At 32.1% G+C, this 18527-nt stretch overlaps 2 protein-coding genes across 7 annotated transcripts in view; one reads left to right on the plus strand and one right to left on the minus strand.

The window, feature by feature from the left end:
- The window catches only part of LOC139513864 (stathmin-like), a 49384-nt gene that overhangs the window by 8951 nt on the left and 21906 nt on the right, over window positions 1-18527 (plus strand). For 2 of the 6 annotated variants that reach the window (XM_071302788.1, XM_071302807.1), the window contains exon 2: window positions 16408-16450. In XM_071302788.1, coding sequence (XP_071158889.1) covers window positions 16441-16450 — 10 coding nt within the window. In that variant the 5' untranslated portion in view covers window positions 16408-16440. Of the gene's footprint in view, window positions 1-1524; window positions 1722-16407; window positions 16451-17914; window positions 18048-18527 lie in introns of those variants that run through there. The other 4 variants (XM_071302758.1, XM_071302769.1, XM_071302799.1 and 1 more) reach the window with 4 other exon arrangements.
- On the minus strand, window positions 4199-8578 carry LOC139513813 (uncharacterized). The gene is made up of 2 exons (XM_071302639.1): window positions 7762-8578; window positions 4199-5533 (listed from the first exon to the last, which is right to left on the minus strand). Exons 1-2 carry the CDS (start codon window positions 8474-8476, stop codon window positions 4467-4469), a joined length of 1782 nt encoding a protein of 593 aa, XP_071158740.1. The 5' UTR covers window positions 8477-8578; the 3' UTR covers window positions 4199-4466.

Raw genomic sequence — 18527 nt, forward strand, 5'->3', positions numbered from 1 at the left:
AGATCTCTAGTGCAATTTACTGAATCTTACCGAAGATAAGATCTCTAGTGCACATTACTGAATCTTACTGAAGATAAGATCTCTAGTGCGCATTACTGAATCTTACTGAAGATAAGATCTCTAGTGCACATTACTGAATCTTACTGAAGATAAGATCTCAAATGCACATTACTGAATCTTACTGAAGATAAGATCTCAAGTGCGCATTACTGAATCTTACTGAAGATAAGATCTCAAATGCACATTACTGAATCTTACTGAAGATAAGATCTCAAATGCACATTACTGAATCTTACTGAAGATTACTGAATCTTACTGAAGATAAGATCTCAAGTGCACATTACTGAATCTTACTGAAGATAAGATCTCAAGTGCACATTACTGAATCTTACTGAAGATAAGATCTCATAGTAATAAGTTCATTCTACACAATTCTTAGAATTGAATTGGAGTAGAAATTGACACTTTTGTGTATTATAATGTTCATGTAATTTTTTACATAAATAAGGCCGTTAGTTTTCTCGTTTGAATTGTTTTACATTGTGTTTTCGGGGCCTATTATAGCTGACTATGCGGTATGGGCTTTGCTCATTGTTGAAGGCCGTACGGTGACCTATAGTTGTTAATGTCTGTGTCATTTTGGTCTTTTGTGGATAGTTGTCTCATTGGCAATCATACCACATCTTCTTTTTTATATGTGATGTATCTTAAACCATAGTATACATTTTCTTAATGCTTGGTATCTTTGATGACAAAGTCTACTGGTTTGCATTTTGAATATTATTTTAAACCAGTGAAAATCTGGACAAATCAGTAGAAATTCAGTTATTTTTGTACTTGTGGCCTATACAGGCTATTTTTACATTGTCATACAGGCTATTTTTACATTTTTTTTACAAAATACTTGTATAAATCTACAACTGTATAAAGGGACACAAGGAATGTCTTATCATTCACCTAACATAATGTCAAGATTCATCATTCTTAAACCTTAAATGATAGATATATATAAAAGAAGATGTGGTATGATCAGCCTTTTATAGCTGACTATAGGGTATGGGCTTGGCTCATTGTTGAAGGCCGTAAGGTGACCTATAGTTGTTTATTTCTGTGTCGTTTAGTCTCTTGTGGAGATTTGTCTCCTTAGCAATCATACCACATCTTCTTTTATATATATCTATCATTTAAGGTTTAAGAATGATGAATCTTGACATTATGTTAGGTGAATGATAAGACATTCCTTGTGTCCCTTTATACAGTTGTAGATTTATACAAGTATTTTGTAAAAAAAATTGTAAATTTGGACTTGATTCCACATTGTGAAATTTTCCGTTAATTATTTATGCAGATGCACAAAGGTGAAAAATTTCAGACTTGTTGGAAGCAGTGTTTATTTTAGAGTTCAAATATGTATTGCAATCAATATATCTGGACTGCATTAATCTCATGATTAATATAAAATATATTTCCTCTGTTTTGTGGAAAAAGACTCCTACATGCAATTTAATCAATAGTGCATTATATGTTTTCTTCCCAGTATTGGAAATCTTTGCATAATGATTATGTATTGAACATTTAACTAGCTTTCAGCTACATTGGTCGGATAGTATGCAACTGGTGATTCAGTAATGTAGTCATAGACAGCTTGTATGACTCATCCTAATCTATATTCTGCTGTAGGATAACCAGCTTTGGAAGAAATTGGATGAAGGCACAATTTGGTACTGTTCTTTTTTCATTTTCTTTTATTTATTTAAGAAATTCAGTAAAGTGAAGAAGCTGTTATCATTTCATCTAATTTTGGAAATTATTATTTTTGAAAATGCATTTTTTAAACGCTGCTTAAAAGAAAACTAAGGATTTGAAAATATACATATAGTATTAAATGCTGCTTTTTAAAGGTCTTATAAAATATTAGTTTTGTTTTTGGCAGCTGATAGTGGTACAGTTTTTTTAATTTTATATTTTCATTTTGATATAGAATGGTTTTAATTAGAAATTTAAGTAAATTCTATGAGCCTGAAAATTTTTCAAAAATATTTTCAGTTCAGTTTTTATATGTATTGCCAATTGTAGCATTTCTCATTTGATATGCGGAGACTCTTAGTCTATCTGTCTGTAAATCCAGACAGTGCTGGAACAAACATGTATTGGTTTCTGTAATTTTCAATTCATTAGAGTATAAACTATGAAATGACATTTGCATAAACTATCTGCAATGACCTAGGGGATTTTTAGTAGAATATTATAAATAACAACTAAAGAATTAATTTCTACAAAAAAATCACAATTTAATTATATCTTAATGACTTTCCACAAGATTGATTTGCAAACATACAGCCTACTTGATAAACCAAATTTTATATTCATCCTTAAAGTAGACAGAGGTGGAAATAACATTATTGTTGAAGACTGTATTTGACCTTAATAAGTCTTAAGTTTCCAAAACAGAACTATCTCACTGATGTATACCTTGCATCTCTTTTGATATCCAATATTGTGATAAGTAACTCTATGTGTTGTTTTTCAATGTGGAATATAATTATCCTCAGACTAAATAAAGATCCAGTGCTAATAAAACTATTTATTAAAACTAATATATAATATGAAAATAGAAATTACATTGGAAAAACTGGGGACTAACAGCTGCATACACATAATAAACATTAAGAGTTATCCCCCTTTTAACATATAAATGAAAATTAATATATACAGAAAACTTGGGGGATAAGATAAAATTTGATGATAAAAGTATACAATTTTATCGAAAAGTCCAGCATGATTAAAATTAACACCGTAGTACCTCAGTAGGTAAATAAAATAAACAAACTCAAAAAAAACAGTATGAGTATCAAATATAAGAGCTCATCATTAACGATACAAATTTGAGCTCATAAGTACATGAAAAATGAAAAATAAAATAACAACCCATACGTCAGCATGAGTAGAGAGTAAAAGCTCATACGTCAGCATGAGTACAGAGTTAAAGCTCATACGTCAGCATGAATATAGAAAAGATCTAACATCATGCATGATGAGAATTAAAGAAACTCATACGTCAGCATGAGTAGAGAGATTTAAAAAACTCATACGTAAGTATGAGAAGATGTAAAAGAAACTCATACGTCAGCATGAGTAGTATAAATGCAACCCATACGTCAGCATGGGTACAAATTAAGACCTCATACGTCAGCATGAGAAAGTAAAAAGAAAATCATACGTCAGCATGAAAAGTAAATAAGAGCTCATACGTAAGCATGAGAAAATATAAAAGAAACCCAAACGTCAGCTTGAGTAGTGTAAAAGAAACTCATACGTCAGCATGAGTAGTGAAAAAAAAAAAAAAAAAAAAAAAAAAAAAAAAAAAAAAAAAAAAGAAAATCATACGTTAGCATGAGTAGTATTAACGCAACCCATACGTCAGCATGGGTACAAATTAAGACCTCATACGTCAGTATGAGAAAGTAAAAAGAAAATCATACGTCAGCATGAAAAGTAAATAAGAGCTCATACGTAAGCATGAGTAAATATAAAAGAAACCCAAACGTCAGCTTGAGTAGTATAAAAGAAACTCATACGTCAGCATGAGTAGAGAATAAAAGAAAATCATGCATCAGTATAAACAAAAAACAAACAAAAAATAATACAAAAATTAAGGTCATAAAATTACAGGTATATGTTCATGTATATACAACAATAGTAATGACTACTAAATAGTCCCCAGAGGCACTGGCAACAAAAGGAGAGAGGTGGGGATGGTGGCGGAAATTTAAAATATGAAAATCCAATCAAAATGTAATGAAAATATCTGATGACAAAAGGGGCACTGCTATTGATCCAAGAGCAGCAATATAGATGACGTATATCCCAAAATAATTTGAAAATGAGGCTAACATGATAAAGAGGTACAAATGGGGAAAACCTATCTTTTGACTACAACTAAGTTAATCCTTTATATAAACATCAATTATCCAAATAATTGTTAATTTATATTCATCCTTAAAGTAGACAGAGGTGGAAATAACATTATTGTTGAAGACTGTATTTGACCTTAATAAGTCTTAAGTTTCCAAAACAGAACTATCTCACTGATGTATACCTTGCATCTCTTTTGATATCCAATATTGTGATAAGTAACTCTATGTGTTGTTTTTCAATGTGGAATATAATTATCCTCAGACTAAATAAAGATCCAGTGCTAATAAAACTATTTATTAAAACTAATATATAATATGAAAATAGAAATTACATTGGAAAAACTGGGGACTAACAGCTGCATACACATAATAAACATTAAGAGTTATCCCCCTTTTAACATATAAATGAAAATTAATATATACAGAAAACTTGGGGGATAAGATAAAATTTGATGATAAAAGTATACAATTTTATCGAAAAGTCCAAATACAGATGCGAAGCAGCTGTAGCCCCAAGTTTAATTCTCCTTTTATTGCCAGTACAAAAGTTTAAGACAAGGAAATTGATGAAACTAACTGATTTTGAGCTTGTTGAATTACTTTAGGGCTGGTATGAATATACCTAGTATAACAATCTGATGACCACCTGCCTAAAGTTTTAATTAAGTGGTCTTCTAATCTAACTTCCTGTGCTGTTGTTGCTGCTCCAATTCTGAAAGAATGCCCATTATAATTTTTGCTTTCAAGGCCTAAATTTTCTAAAATAATTTTGACATGTTTAATAAAAAATTGTCTACTTAAAGGATTGCCATCATCAGAGACAAACAGGGCATCAGATGTAATACTTGACATTTTCTTTCGAAGAGACAAATAATTTTTAATAGCAAAGCAAGGACAAATAGTGTGTCCACTTTTGTATAAGGGTATAGTGACACCTTGTCTGAAAGGATCTGTTTTTGATTTTTTCAAATGTAATAAAATGTGATCTTCAAAAATTGCTAAATCACCAACACACAAATGTGTTTCCGAATCAAAGTTGCTAAGTATAGTGAACTCTCCACAACGCAAAAAAGCAAAAAAAGCTACAACACAAGCTGCTTCTAACATAACATTGTTAAAAAGACTGAAAAAATTGTTTCTCAATAGCATAACCATTTTATACAACAAAGACATAGTAATTGGCAATCTAGGCCTTTTTACACAACCTTTCTGCTTCTTTTTTAAACCATTTAAAATAGATTGTAAACATAATAATGGCTTGCCATATTGTTCTAAAGGACTAAATCCTGCATATTGCAAGTAATAATATCTTATACCACATAAATACAGTTTAATAGTACTATATTTTAAGCTTTTATGTTCATCGCAAAAGGCAACAAATCTCATTAACAAAGTTTCTGAAACCGGCGGCATTTCATTTGAAGTCCAGAATGATCCCTGTAGTAAGGAGAACTTCTTATATAAGTCAAAACCTGTAGTGTAATGCGATCTTGTACTGTCTGCTACAGAATACTTCCATAATGTCTCTACTGAGCTGTCCAGAGAATGTCTGAAAGCTGTGGGCAAGGAGTGGCTGTTGCTTCTGCTAGAGGCGCTAAAAGTCTGAACTTGTTCATCTGTAAACGAGACAATGCATCAGCAATTACATTAGATTTTCCCGGTAAATGTTCACTATAAACAGCAAAGTTATAAGTTGCAGCACACATTGTAAGTTTACGCATTAATTTCATAATGTTTGTTTCTTTCGATCGACCTTTAGCAATAATGTGGACTGTTGCTAAATTGTCACAATAAAAGAGAATCCTTTTTCCACACCACTCCTTACCCCATAGAACAGCTGCAACAACTATAGGATAAAGTTCCAAAAAGGCCATAGAAGCGGCAAAGTCAGATTTGCATGGTAAATTGTCGGGCCAACGGTCACAAAACCATTTATGCTGGTAATATCCACCAAATCCTATTAAAGAGGACGCGTCTGTATAAAGCATCATATCTGCTGCTCTAGTTAAAGTCTTTTCATAAAAGAAATTGATACCATTCCAATTTTTCAAAAAAGATAACCACATATATAAATCAGCTTTGCACTCTTTGTTTAAATGAACATGATAAAAACTCTCTTTGACAGATGACATTAACTTGTACAAATAACTAACAAAAGAGCGTCCTGGAAGGATAACTCTAGTTGCAAAATTTAAATGTCCAAGCAACTGTTCAAGTTCTTTCCTAGTACAGGACTTTTTACTTAAAATTAAAGTTATAAAATCTGTAATTCTTTTTACTTTGTCTTGAGGCAATCTAGCTTGCATATTTACAGTGTCTAATACAATGCCTAAATATTCTAATACACAAGAAGGACCAACAGTCTTTTTCTTTGATAAAGGAATACTTAATTTGTTGAAAATTAAAGAAAGTAAAGCCATTGTTCTTTCTCCACAATCAGTAGGCCTATCAACTGTCAAAAAATCATCTAAAAGATGAAAAATTACATTAATGTTATAATTATGTTTGGCTATCCAACATATACTTCTTGACAACATATCGAATAACTTAGGACTAGATCGACAACCGAAAGGAAGTCTTACATAATGATAATAAAAATTATGCCATTTAAAACAAAATAAATGCCATTGGGAAGGTAAAATACCCAATTGTTTAAACGCATCGCAGACATCTACCTTACAACAAATGCTATTAACACCATAATCTTGAATTGCATTGATTGCATCGTCAACTTTAATGTAACTAAGTGAACATAAATCTTTGTCTATCAAATCATTCACACTATCATGATCACAGCTGTTGTGAGGCGAGGAAAGATCCAATATAAGTCTTTTCTTAAAAGAATATTTATGTACTGCTATTCCGATTGGACTAACCCTATAAACAGAAAAAGGGGGGTGTAAAAAAGGTCCCTGAATGAAGCCTTTAACCAATTCATCTTGAATTAGAGCAGTAACTGAATCTGGATCTTTCCTTGCTGACAAAGCATTTTTACATTCATAAGTAGAAATATTAATGTCAGAAACTAACATATCAAAACCATATCTAACACTGTTACACAGTAAGCTAACAAAGTTTCTGTCGGGGTGGTTTCTTAGCTCAAATTCTAACTGGTCACAATTTATAGGTGAAGAGGCTGTAAAGTCGGAAGGTAGTCATTTTTTAGGTTGAGATTTACTGCTTGCTTTAACTGAGTTTATATCGTTGTGTTGATAACCTTCTTTGTAGTTTTGACAAGTAGCTTTGCCATGTGTTTTACTTTTACACGTTTTACAAGCATGAACATATTTACAATAAGGTTTAGTGCAACCTTTAAATCCATTGAAATTGTTGCAGACGGGTAAACCATCTACAAAAATGACATCACGGCCAAGAGAATCAGGTGTATTTCTAGATGAATTAGAATTTCTTTGTGGCTGAAAATTTTGTTGCTGTACGCTACACATAACGGTGGAGTGGGTTGTTGAGTGACACTTTCTACATGTGTTGATCTTAGAACCTGCACATACCATATTGCGTAAATCTGAGTCCCCTTTTGACCAATCTATTTTTATGTTGTGCTGAATTAGCATGACGGCACATTTAGCTGAGAACATTTTATGATATTCATAAAAACAGTCTGGCCAGATGTTTGCTGTTTCAATGATGTGTGACAAGTATAAGTCTAACTCCTCGTTTCTGTTGGGGAAAGCTGTACCCATAATACGTTTGTAACGCCCAAAGGCAGTTACAAATTCGTCCATTGATAAATTTCTCTGGAGTCTTACATCAGATTCCTTATTCTTTTTCATAGTAGAGTGTTCATAGTTAGGAATTAATAATATATTTAGATTGACATCTTTACCTGTAATGATATCGTTCCGTAGTTCGGGGGAAACCATGTCAACAGCTGAAAACGATGAAGCTGGGAATCCGAATTTTCCTGGAGTTGATGAATTAGTAGAATAAACGGGAATAGTGGAATTAAAAGACGGCGCAATGCCTAGGGAAGTTGAACCATGTCCTAAAGCCGTTGATAGATTGAAACTTGGCTGTATCTGCTCTCCTTGTTTATTCATTTGTTGCATAGATTGCTGGCATAGTTGAATTGTATTCATCAAGAGGTTTTGCATGTTTACATTTTGATTGTTATTGTTTACGGTTGCGTGCGCAGATGCAGCAGTGGGCGGAAGCTGAGGAATTGCGTGCGCATAAGATGTAGACGGCGTAGCAATCTCCTGTTGAACGGTTGAAATAGGAGTTGGGTGAACATCGCGATCGGAAGTATGTATGTCAATAGGATCACGTATAGTAGCATCACTTACGTTTAAAGAATAGTTTCCATCAGAAACTGTATTCCGTTCAGCTAAATTATCGGAATTGTCAATCGTAGCGGAACTATTTTTTGTTTGATTGTCCAAATACAGTCTTCTTAAACTACTGTTAGATAAATTTCCGGTAATCTTGATCCCTATTTTACTGAGGGCAGCCTTAAGTTGAGATGAAGTCCAATTAGAAGGATTTTGGTCATCTAATGTTTCTGTTTGAACACGACTTGCCGATTTCCTCCTTGTAGCCATTTTGATTCCACAAGGAACGTTGTTAATTATAAGAAAAGACAGTTACCATGAATTCGTTTTAAAGTCTAGATCACACAGAATGATGTACTAATATCCATTATTCAGTATATATAATCCAATCAAATTTAAAATATGAAAATCCAATCAAAATGTAATGAAAATATCTGATGACAAAAGGGGCACTGCTATTGATCCAAGAGCAGCAATATAGATGACGTATATCCCAAAATAATTTGAAAATGAGGCTAACATGATAAAGAGGTACAAATGGGGAAAACCTATCTTTTGACTACAACTAAGTTAATCCTTTATATAAACATCAATTATCCAAATAATTGTTAAAAGTGAAATTAATTTCAAATCATTAGGTAGAAGAAGATCAGAAAATTAGCTCACATTTCCCTACTTTATATTATGCTCATGTTAAACTTGTCAATCCACCAGTCTGTTCTAGAAATTTTCCAGATTTTCATTACCAAACTGTTGAATAATATCATATGTTCTATAAAAAAATCCCCCTTTTTAGCTCACCTGGCCGATTGGTCTTTTTATCTAATATTATATGCCTAAGGTCAACTATATTTGGTGTATGGAAATATATTATGATCTATATGTCAGTCCCGCAGGTTTTATTTGACCATGACCTCAATTGCACGGTTCATTGCACAGTGTTAAGTTTTTGTGTTTTGGTCTATTTTTCTTAAACTATAAGTAATAGGTCAACTATATTTGTTGTATGGAAGCTTTGTTAGCTGTACATGTCTGCCTGGCATGGTTCATCTGACCTTGACCTCATTTTCATGGTTCATTGGTCTTTGTTTAGCTATCTTGGTTAATGTTAAGTTTATGTGACCGTTGTAATAAAGCTTTATACTTAGGACTATCAACATAATATCAATGATTAGTAAAGAAGGCGAGACATTTCAGTGTGTGCACTCTTGTGGTTATTATCTTGAATATTATTAAAGATGGAGATAAACTGTAAACAGCAATAATGTTCAGCAAAGTAGAATCTACAAATAAGTCAACATGATCAAAATTGTCAGTTGACCCCTTAAGGAGTTATTGCCCTTTGTAGTCAATTTTTAACCATTTTTCTAAAATTTTAGTCATCTTTTAAAGAAATCTTCTCCTGAAACTACTTTGACAAATTTAACCAAACTTGGCAACCATCATCTTAAGAGTATGCAGTTTTCTAAAAAGTGTCCAATGACCCTGTCCATGAACAATGATGGCCGTCATATATGTACTGAAAATAGTACATAGAGCTAAAATGCAATTTTTGGCTAATATCTCTGAATTCAAAGCATTTAGAGCAAATCTTATTTTTTTTATATGTTTATTAAGTGAAGATCTAACTGCCCTGAAATTTTCAGACAAATCAGGCAATCCGTTGTTGGGTTCCTGCCCCTGAAGTGGTAATTTTAAGAAAATTGTGCAGTTTTTATACGACCGCAAAAATTAAAAATTATTTGGTCGTATATTGGTATCACGTTGGCGTCGTTGTCAGCGTAGTCGTCGTCCAAATACTTTTAGTTTTCGCACACCAACTTTAGTAAAAGTGAATAGAAATCTATGAAATTTTAACACAAGATTTATGACCACAAAAGGAAGGTTGGGATTGATTTTGGGAGTTTTGGTCCCAACATTTTAGGAATTAGGGGCCAAAAAGGGCCCAAATAAGCATTTTCTTGGTTTTCGCACAATAACTTTAGTTTAAGTAAATAGAAATCAATGAAATTTAAACACAATGTTAATGACTACAAAAGGAAGGTTGGTATAGATTTTGGGAGTTTAGGTCCCAACAGTTTAGGAATTAGGGGCCAAAAAAGGGCCCAAATAAGCATTATTCTTGGTTTTCGCACAATAACTTTAGTATAAGTTAATAGAAACCAATGAAATTCAAACACAAGGTTTATGACCACAAAAGGAAGGTTGGGATTGATTTTGGGAGTTGAGGTCTGAACAGTTTTGGAAAAAGGGGCCAAAGTAAGCATTATTCTTGTTTTTCGCACCATAACGTTAGTATAAGTAAATAGAAATCTATGAAATTTAAACACACGGTTTTTGACCACTAAAGGAAGGTTGGGTTTGATTTTTGGAGTTTTGTTCCCAACAGTTTAGAAATAAGGGGCCCAAAGGGTCCAAAATTGAACTTTGTTTGATTTCATCAAAAATTGAATAATTGGGGTTCTTTGATATGCCGAATCTAACTGTGTATGTAGATTCTTAATTTCTGGTCCCGTTTTCAAATTGGTCTACATTAAGGTCCAAAGGGTCCAAAATTAAACTTAGTTTGATTTTAACAAAAATTTAATCCTTGGGGTTCTTTGATATGCTGAATCTAAAAATGTACTTAGATTTTGGATTATGGGCCCAGTTTTCAAGTTGGTCCAAATCGGGGTCCAAAATTAAACTTTGATTTCATCAAAAATTGAATAATTGGGGTTCTTTGATATGCCAAATCTTACTGTATATGTAGATTCTTAATTTTCAGTCCCGTTAAATTGGTCTACATTAAAGTCCAAAGGGTCCAAAATTAAACTAAGTTTGATTTTAACAAAAATTGAATTCTTTGGATTGTTTGATGTGTTGAATCTAAACATGTACTTAGATTTTTGATTATGGGCCCAGTTTTCAAGTTGGTTCAAATCAGGATCCAATATTATTATATTAAGTATTGTGCAATAGCAAGAAATTTTCAATTGCACAGTATTCAGCAATAGCAAGAAATCTTCAATTGCACAGTATTGTGCAATAGCAAGAAATTTTCAATTGCTCAGTATTGCACAATAGCAAGAAATCTTCAATTGCACAGTATTGTGCAATAGCAAATATTTTCAATTGCACAGTATTGCGCAATAGCAAGAAATATCTAATTGCACACTATTGTGCAATAGCAAGAAATTTTCAATTAATTGGAGTTATCTTTCTTTGTCCAGAATAGTAGTTAAATCAACTTAAATCATTGTTTTATACAATATACAATGTATATTCACTTTAACTACCAACTGATAAATTAAAACAATCTTTACCATTCAGTGATAACAAGCACCTTTTGTTACATTTTAATATTTTATGATGTATTTAAATGAGTAGTTATTGTTGCAAACTCCATTAGAAAATTTTTCTCATTTCAGATTTCATAAATAAAAAGAAAATTTATTCAAACATTTTTTTGAGAGGATTAATATTCAACAGCATAGTGAATTGCTCAAAGGCAAAACAAGTATTTTAAGTTCTTTAGACCACATTCATTCCGTGTCCGAAACCTATGCTGTGTCAACTATTTAATCACAATCCAAATTTAGAGCTAAATCCAGCTTGAATGTTGTGTCCATACTTGCCCCAACTGTTCAGGGTTCAACCTCTGCGGTCGTATAAAGATGCGCCCTGTGGAGCATCTGGTTGGTTATTATCTTCAATATTATCTTTGATAAAGATAAACTGTAAACAGCAATTATGTATAGCGAAGTAAGATCTACAAATAAGTCAACTTGACCAAAACAGTCAATTGACCCCTCAAGGAGTTATTGCTCTTTATAGTAAATTTTAAACAATTTTCGTAAATTATGTAAATTTTTGTAATCTTTTACAAAATATTTTTCTTTAAAACTACTGAGCCAAGTTCATTATAGATAGAGAAAATTGTAAACAGCAAGAATGTTCAATAAAGTTAGATTGACAAACACATCATCATCAACAAAACATAATTTTGTCATGAATTCTATTCTCATCTATTATGTACAATGCATGTCCTTTCAGTGTTTACATGGTTTGGTATGGCCATAGACCAAGGTAAGCAACACAGGATCTTTAGAGCCTTTAGTTACTTTTGTCTCAACTACATTGTACTTTTAATGTTACAGCAGGCATTATTTTTCCAAGGGAAGCTTTAACAATGGATATACAATAACTTTGATATCATCCATTGCCTAGGATCACAAATAGTTGTATAGAGCAAGTTCAGGGTTAAACTTTGACTGTCAGTCCCTTTCATGTGACCATGACCTCAATTGACCTAGATAAAGTCTGTTTCTCAGTAGCTATAAACTATAACCTATGACAACAATGTGTCACCCATTTTGAAAACTTGTTTAGAAATTTAAGAGTGGTAACTAAATCATTGACATTGTGTGTGGTATTGAGTTAGAGCTGAATACATATGTCTGACATACATAGTGTATGGCCTTGACCAGTTGACATCAATTTAACACTCATCTGGTTAAGTGTTAAGGATGAGACCTGTTTTAAGTTTTTACTAATTCTCTATTGTCAAGGAAATATTAATGATCGAAATAAGTGTTTTTCAAACTGCAATATATCCAATGAAATTTTTCCAACTAATTGTGTGGTTCTGTTTTTCGGTATGTTACATGAACGGTAGTTTTTCTTTCAGATAACTTTACATACAATCTGCAATTAAAGTTCCTAAAACGTTTATTACCTTCATAAAGTAGGGGAGATACTGGGTACTGCAGAACCCTTACAATTTTTTCTTAATGAATCATACAAGTGAAGGGAGATAATTCAAATAGGATATTTATTTACACATTCAATTTCAGGTAAATATTACTAACATCTTCAAGTATATATATATTATTAAAGACAGTTGTACTAGTATAACCCCTGACTGTGCATTGCATGTAGATTTTTTTCTATCATTATACTATATCAACAATGTTACTAGTATGAGGGGTCTCGGTGGCCGAGTGGTCTAAGTAGTTACTACTGCAATCACTAGACAGTCAACACTGAGGTTGTGAGTTGGAACCCGCTCGTGCAAGTGCACTTGACTTCAATCTTATTTGACTAGGATTGTCAGTTTTCCTATCGAAGGTCTGTGGTTTCGTCAGGCACTACAGCTTCCTCCACCAATAAAAACTGGCCGCTACAAAATACATTTGTAGCCTAAATGAGGTGCTTAAGGGCATACGATAGTTTTGATAAAAATTTCCATATAGACTATTTTTGACCTGATTTAATCAAGAATGTAATAAAAAATATACCTTCATGCGCTACTTTTTGAGTAAAAAAGAGGTAGAAATTTTGTATATTTGCTTAAAATTCGGATTTGTGGGCGTATTTTCCATTTCGAAAGAAAGACATAACTTTTTTGTTCTAAAAGATAAACACAAATTTTTGTTTGTTAAATGATTTGTAATTTCTGTATTTTATAAGTATCTTAAAAATTAATACATTTTTATGCCCCACCTACGATAGTAGAGGGGCATTATGTTTTCTGGTCTGTGCGTCCGTTCGTCCGTCCGTCCGTCCGTCCGTCCGTTCGTCCGTCTGTCCCGCTTCAGGTTAAAGTTTTTGGTCAAGGTAGTTTTTGATGAAGTTGAAGTCCAATCAACTTGAAACTTAGTATACATGTGCCCTATGATATGATGTTTCTAATTTAAATGCCAAATTAGAGTTTTGACCCCAATTTTACAGTTCACTGAACATAGAAAATGATAGTGCAAATTTCAGGTTAAAGTTTTTGGCTTCAGGTTAAAGTTTTTGGTCAAGGTAGTTTTTGATGAAGTTGAAGTCCAATCAACTTGAAACTTAGTATACATGTGCCCTATGATATGATATTTCTAATTTAAATGCCAAATTAGAGTTTTGACCCCAATTTTACGGTTCACTGAACATAGAAAATGATAGTGCAAATTTCAGGTTAAAGTTTTTGGTCAAGGTAGTTTTTGATAAAGTAGAAGTCCAATCAACTTGAAACTTAGTATACATGTTCCCTTTGATAAGATCATTCTAATTTTAATGCCAAATTAGAGAATTTATTCCAATTTCACAGTCCTTTAAACATAGAAAATGATAGTGCGAGTGGGGCATCCGTGTACTGTGGACACATTCTTGTTTATTCAGAAATAATTCATATTTATCAAATGTTCATGAATGTAGAAAAAAACATCATTTTTATGCCCCACCTACGATAGTAGAGGGGCATTATGTTTTCTGGTCTGTGCGTTCGTTTGTCCGTTCATTCGTCCGTCCGTTAGTTCGTCCGTCTGTCCCACTTCAGGTTAAAGTTTTTGGTCAAGGTAGTTTTTGATGAAGTTGAAGTCCAATCGACTTCAAACTTAGTATACATGTTCCCTATGATATGATCTTTTTAATTTTAATGCCAAATTAGAGGGTTTACTCCAATTTCACGGTCCACTGAACATAGAAAATGATAGTGCGAGTGGGGCATTCGTGTACTGGGGACACATTCTTGTTTTCTGTATATTTATCAAATTAAAAAAAAATTGCACTATGATTTTATTTATGAAACACATAATCTTCTCCCGTAATGAAACCAAATGGCATTTTAAAAAAGGGGTCCATGAACTCGTTTTCAAGTTAAATAAGTTTGAATGATAAAAATCAGTCGAAAATAGCATCTTTTCCCGATAAGTCAAAGTTTGGCGTCGCGAAAATAACAATTAACATTAGCAATGTCATTACCTCCCCTGTAAATGTATCGTATGCCCTTAAAAGTGGCCTTTAAATCAATCAAAATCAATGTATCTAGTACATGGATTATTTGGGAGGAGTATATTTGTGTTGTGTGTGTCCATAAGACTTATGTTTACAGTGACCAGTAAAGTTTGTTGTATGAAGCTTAGAACAGAAGGATACATTCTTCTTGTGAATAAATTTCATGTGGATGAATATGTGCTCCACATAAACCATTTGATTATTGAGTTGACAGACCTTATAGTTTGAGTGTTCATTTCCTATTAGGAGATGGTATAACCTGTACTATGTCAAATCAAAGGTTACATTCATTTTCAATTGCAATGAGAAAGAGAAAAAACAATGTCAGCTGATAGCAATGTTGAAAAACAGCTGTTCATATAAATGTACATGTAATATATGTGATTTCTTTCAGTAGGAGGGTATGCTCAATTTTGCAGTTAGCTTATTACATTAGCTTTGATATAATAAATCTAGTCTGAAGATGACTCTTGTGTCTTGGTAGGAAATGTTTTAGGAGTTATGTACCAATTGTTATAACTTAAAGTTTACATAAGAGGTTACTACTTCATTAATGTTATTTACATTTTAGGAAAACTTAATAATTCATTATTCATATAGCTCAATTATATTATGGAATTGTAAGTGCCTATCAGCAATACTTTTTTGTTGAATTTGTATTTAATTCACTTGAAAGCCTTATATAGCTAAATAATATCTCATGAGGGTTGGAAGAATAGACTTTAATAATTAGTAAACTTTATAAAGGGGATAGGGGTTGGGGAGTGATTATATTAGAAAAGTACTACCCACTTTTTTATATAATCACCAACAAAAAAATCATCAAAATATAATATGAGGCAGGCATTACCTGTGAATGGGGACGAAGTCTATGATTTTTTTTAAAATCAACAATGTTAAAAAGAGAAACGGAAATACCGTAACTTTTTCGATTTTGGTTCTGTTGTTAGGGATTTTAGTTGTGACGTTATTTAAGTTATGACGTCATATTCAATGTAAACAAAGAAACGCTGTCATTAGGTAACGTTTTTTTAATAACAAACTTTTTTTTTTAAATGAATTAGTATTAGTTCCTTTCTTAGACTGATAAATATACATTTTATTCAAAGTCTCATGTAAACAAGACCGGAAACGCAAGTAGATTTCTGCGCAGATCTGGAAATTCAAAACTGTGACAAAAAAAAAATTGACCGATTTAGTACAATGAAAAATTCGGGAAATTTTCCCAATTTTTTATTTTTATTTTTTTTTAATTGAATTTTCTACTGTAATAGGGGACTTCGTCCCCATATAAACAGTATTTTAGACCTATCTTTTGCTAGTCTATAGCTATCTTCTCTTCATGGTTATGAAACAACAACAAAAATCTTGAAAGAATAATAAATTTAAATATTTTTTTTATATTTGAAAATAGATTAAGATGAATGAATTATTTCTCCTTACAGGGACCTAAAAAGTAGAGTGCCTTTTACAGAACAATGTCAACAGGTATGTACATGGTTTACTCATACTAATAAATTGTGACTTGGAGAGTCTGTCTCATTGGCACCCATACCACATCTTCTTATATCTATGTTAACTCTACTCTGCTCAGTTTTAAAATTTCAGTGCTAGGTTTTACACATTTTGAAAATACTTTTGGTCAATCTCAGTTTAAAATTATTTTGTACTTGAAATTTAAAGCTGAAACCATGACGTGCTCATTTTGGGATTCACATTGAAGTGGCTAAAAGGATATCTTTATCAGTTCACACCAACGTTAAACATCCAGTCATGCAGTTTAATGACCTGTCCCATTATTCTTGAACTAAAACACTGTAGCTAGTACTGTTATCCATTAAATCTTGGGGAAAAAGTTGTATATGTATATGAAAAGTGTGACAATTCATATATTGTTCTTGCTTTAGGGACTCCTGAATCATGGGGAAATGATATCAAACATTTAACTACATATCTCAGGTGCATATTACAAGTTAAAAAAAAATGTAGTAGAATAGTCTTTTTGAGGAAAACAGCATCCTAGTACATTATAAAAGTAAATCATATCAGTTGATTTATTTATCAAAAAAGATTTGAATTGAATTATGATTATAACAACCCTAATAGTAGGCCACTGTCCTAGTTTACATTTCATTGAGATTTATTACCGGTATATATTTTTATGGCCCCGCAACGAAGTTGTCGGTGCCATATAGTTTTACCCTTGTCTGAAATTTTGAAATTCTGTAATTCCGAAATTCCGTCATTCCGCAACAAACCATTATACGGATTTTTTTTCTAAACGCCTTCAGATATTGGGCTGATTTTTGGTATGTGAGTTAACCATGATGAGTTACCGGTCAAGTTTAAGTTTCGTTTCGCTCCATTAATTTTTGCCAAAATTAAGGATTTACAACTTTGAAATCAGTTATACAGGCTTTTTTCTATACGCCTCCAGATGTTTAGCTGATTTTTGATATGTGAGACTACCATCATGTTTGTGTCCACATGTGTTATTGAAATTGCAGTTTTTTCAACTTTTTGAGATGGGGCCATTCGTGTCGCTTTGACACTAGTTTTATATCTGACAGTCTACATGTTGTTTTAAGATTTTCTACACCAATTTAATGCTTCACTTCATATAAAAAAAGTCATTTTTAATTTGATCGAACACTGCTAGATATTTTCAGGTTTGTAATTAGAAGACAACATATTTTCTTTTTGGCCTGATTCATATTTGAACTTCGATTTACCTTCAGTCTATATTTAAAGAGAAATTCTGTTCATATCTATACACCAAACAAAATTATAAGGTTTGTTTTCAAATGAAGTTGATGATTTTATATTTATATTATGTTGTCATCTTCATCGATTTGTTATAAGATCAATTAAATCTCATTTCTTATGAAACATTTATGTTTTTTTCTTCATTTCAAACTGTTTCAATGCTAACCATAAATATGTGTTTCTTTAATGCTGCCAGCCTGCAGTTATTGGATGACTATATTTTCTTGTATGCGACAAAATCCTCGCAAAATAAAGTCATTGGACCTACAGAAACCAAACAGATCTGCCTTTGATGCTATAATTGTTTGGAAAGGCAAAGGTGATGATGGTGTTGTAACTTTATTGTATATTCATTTTATTTCATGTGATTAATAAACATAATATGCATACATGTCAGTTTATTATTTGAGTGAACACTGAATTTTCGTTTTAGCTCATCGGTCTCCTAAACATTGTATTTTTTAGCTATATTTTTTGTATTTTATTTTGCAGAATTTTTATGTAAATATCATGAGGTTTTTATACTTTATCTTTTTGTTGTCCAACCCACACTCATACGTTCTATGAAGTGGGGCTAATTTAAACTGCTGTCATCAGCAATGTCAACATTTAGGTTCAGTTTGTGGTTATTAGATCACCTGGCATAAATGCCATGTGAGCTTTGCCATCACTTTGCGTCTATCTTCTGTGTCTACCAGTTGTGATTTTTTGACTGCATGTAAAAAAAAATTAGAAAATATCAAATTGGTCCTACATATGTACTTTAAAATATTTTACTTACAAATCAAATTTTGAATAT

Source organism: Mytilus edulis, chromosome 1 (genome assembly GCF_963676685.1).
Source record: "Mytilus edulis chromosome 1, xbMytEdul2.2, whole genome shotgun sequence".
NCBI lineage: Eukaryota > Metazoa > Mollusca > Bivalvia > Mytilida > Mytilidae > Mytilus > Mytilus edulis.

What these genes read in the sequence shown, in the direction of transcription:
- LOC139513813 (XM_071302639.1), bottom strand. Translation starts at nt 8,476, where the DNA reads ATGGCTACAAGGAGGAAATCGGCAAGTCGTGTTCAAACAGAAACATTA. An exon ending in ACGGAACGATATCATTACAG is followed by an intron (nt 5,534 to 7,761) that starts GTAAAGATGTCA and finishes TCTCGTTTACAG; the next exon opens with ATGAACAAGTTCAGACTTTT.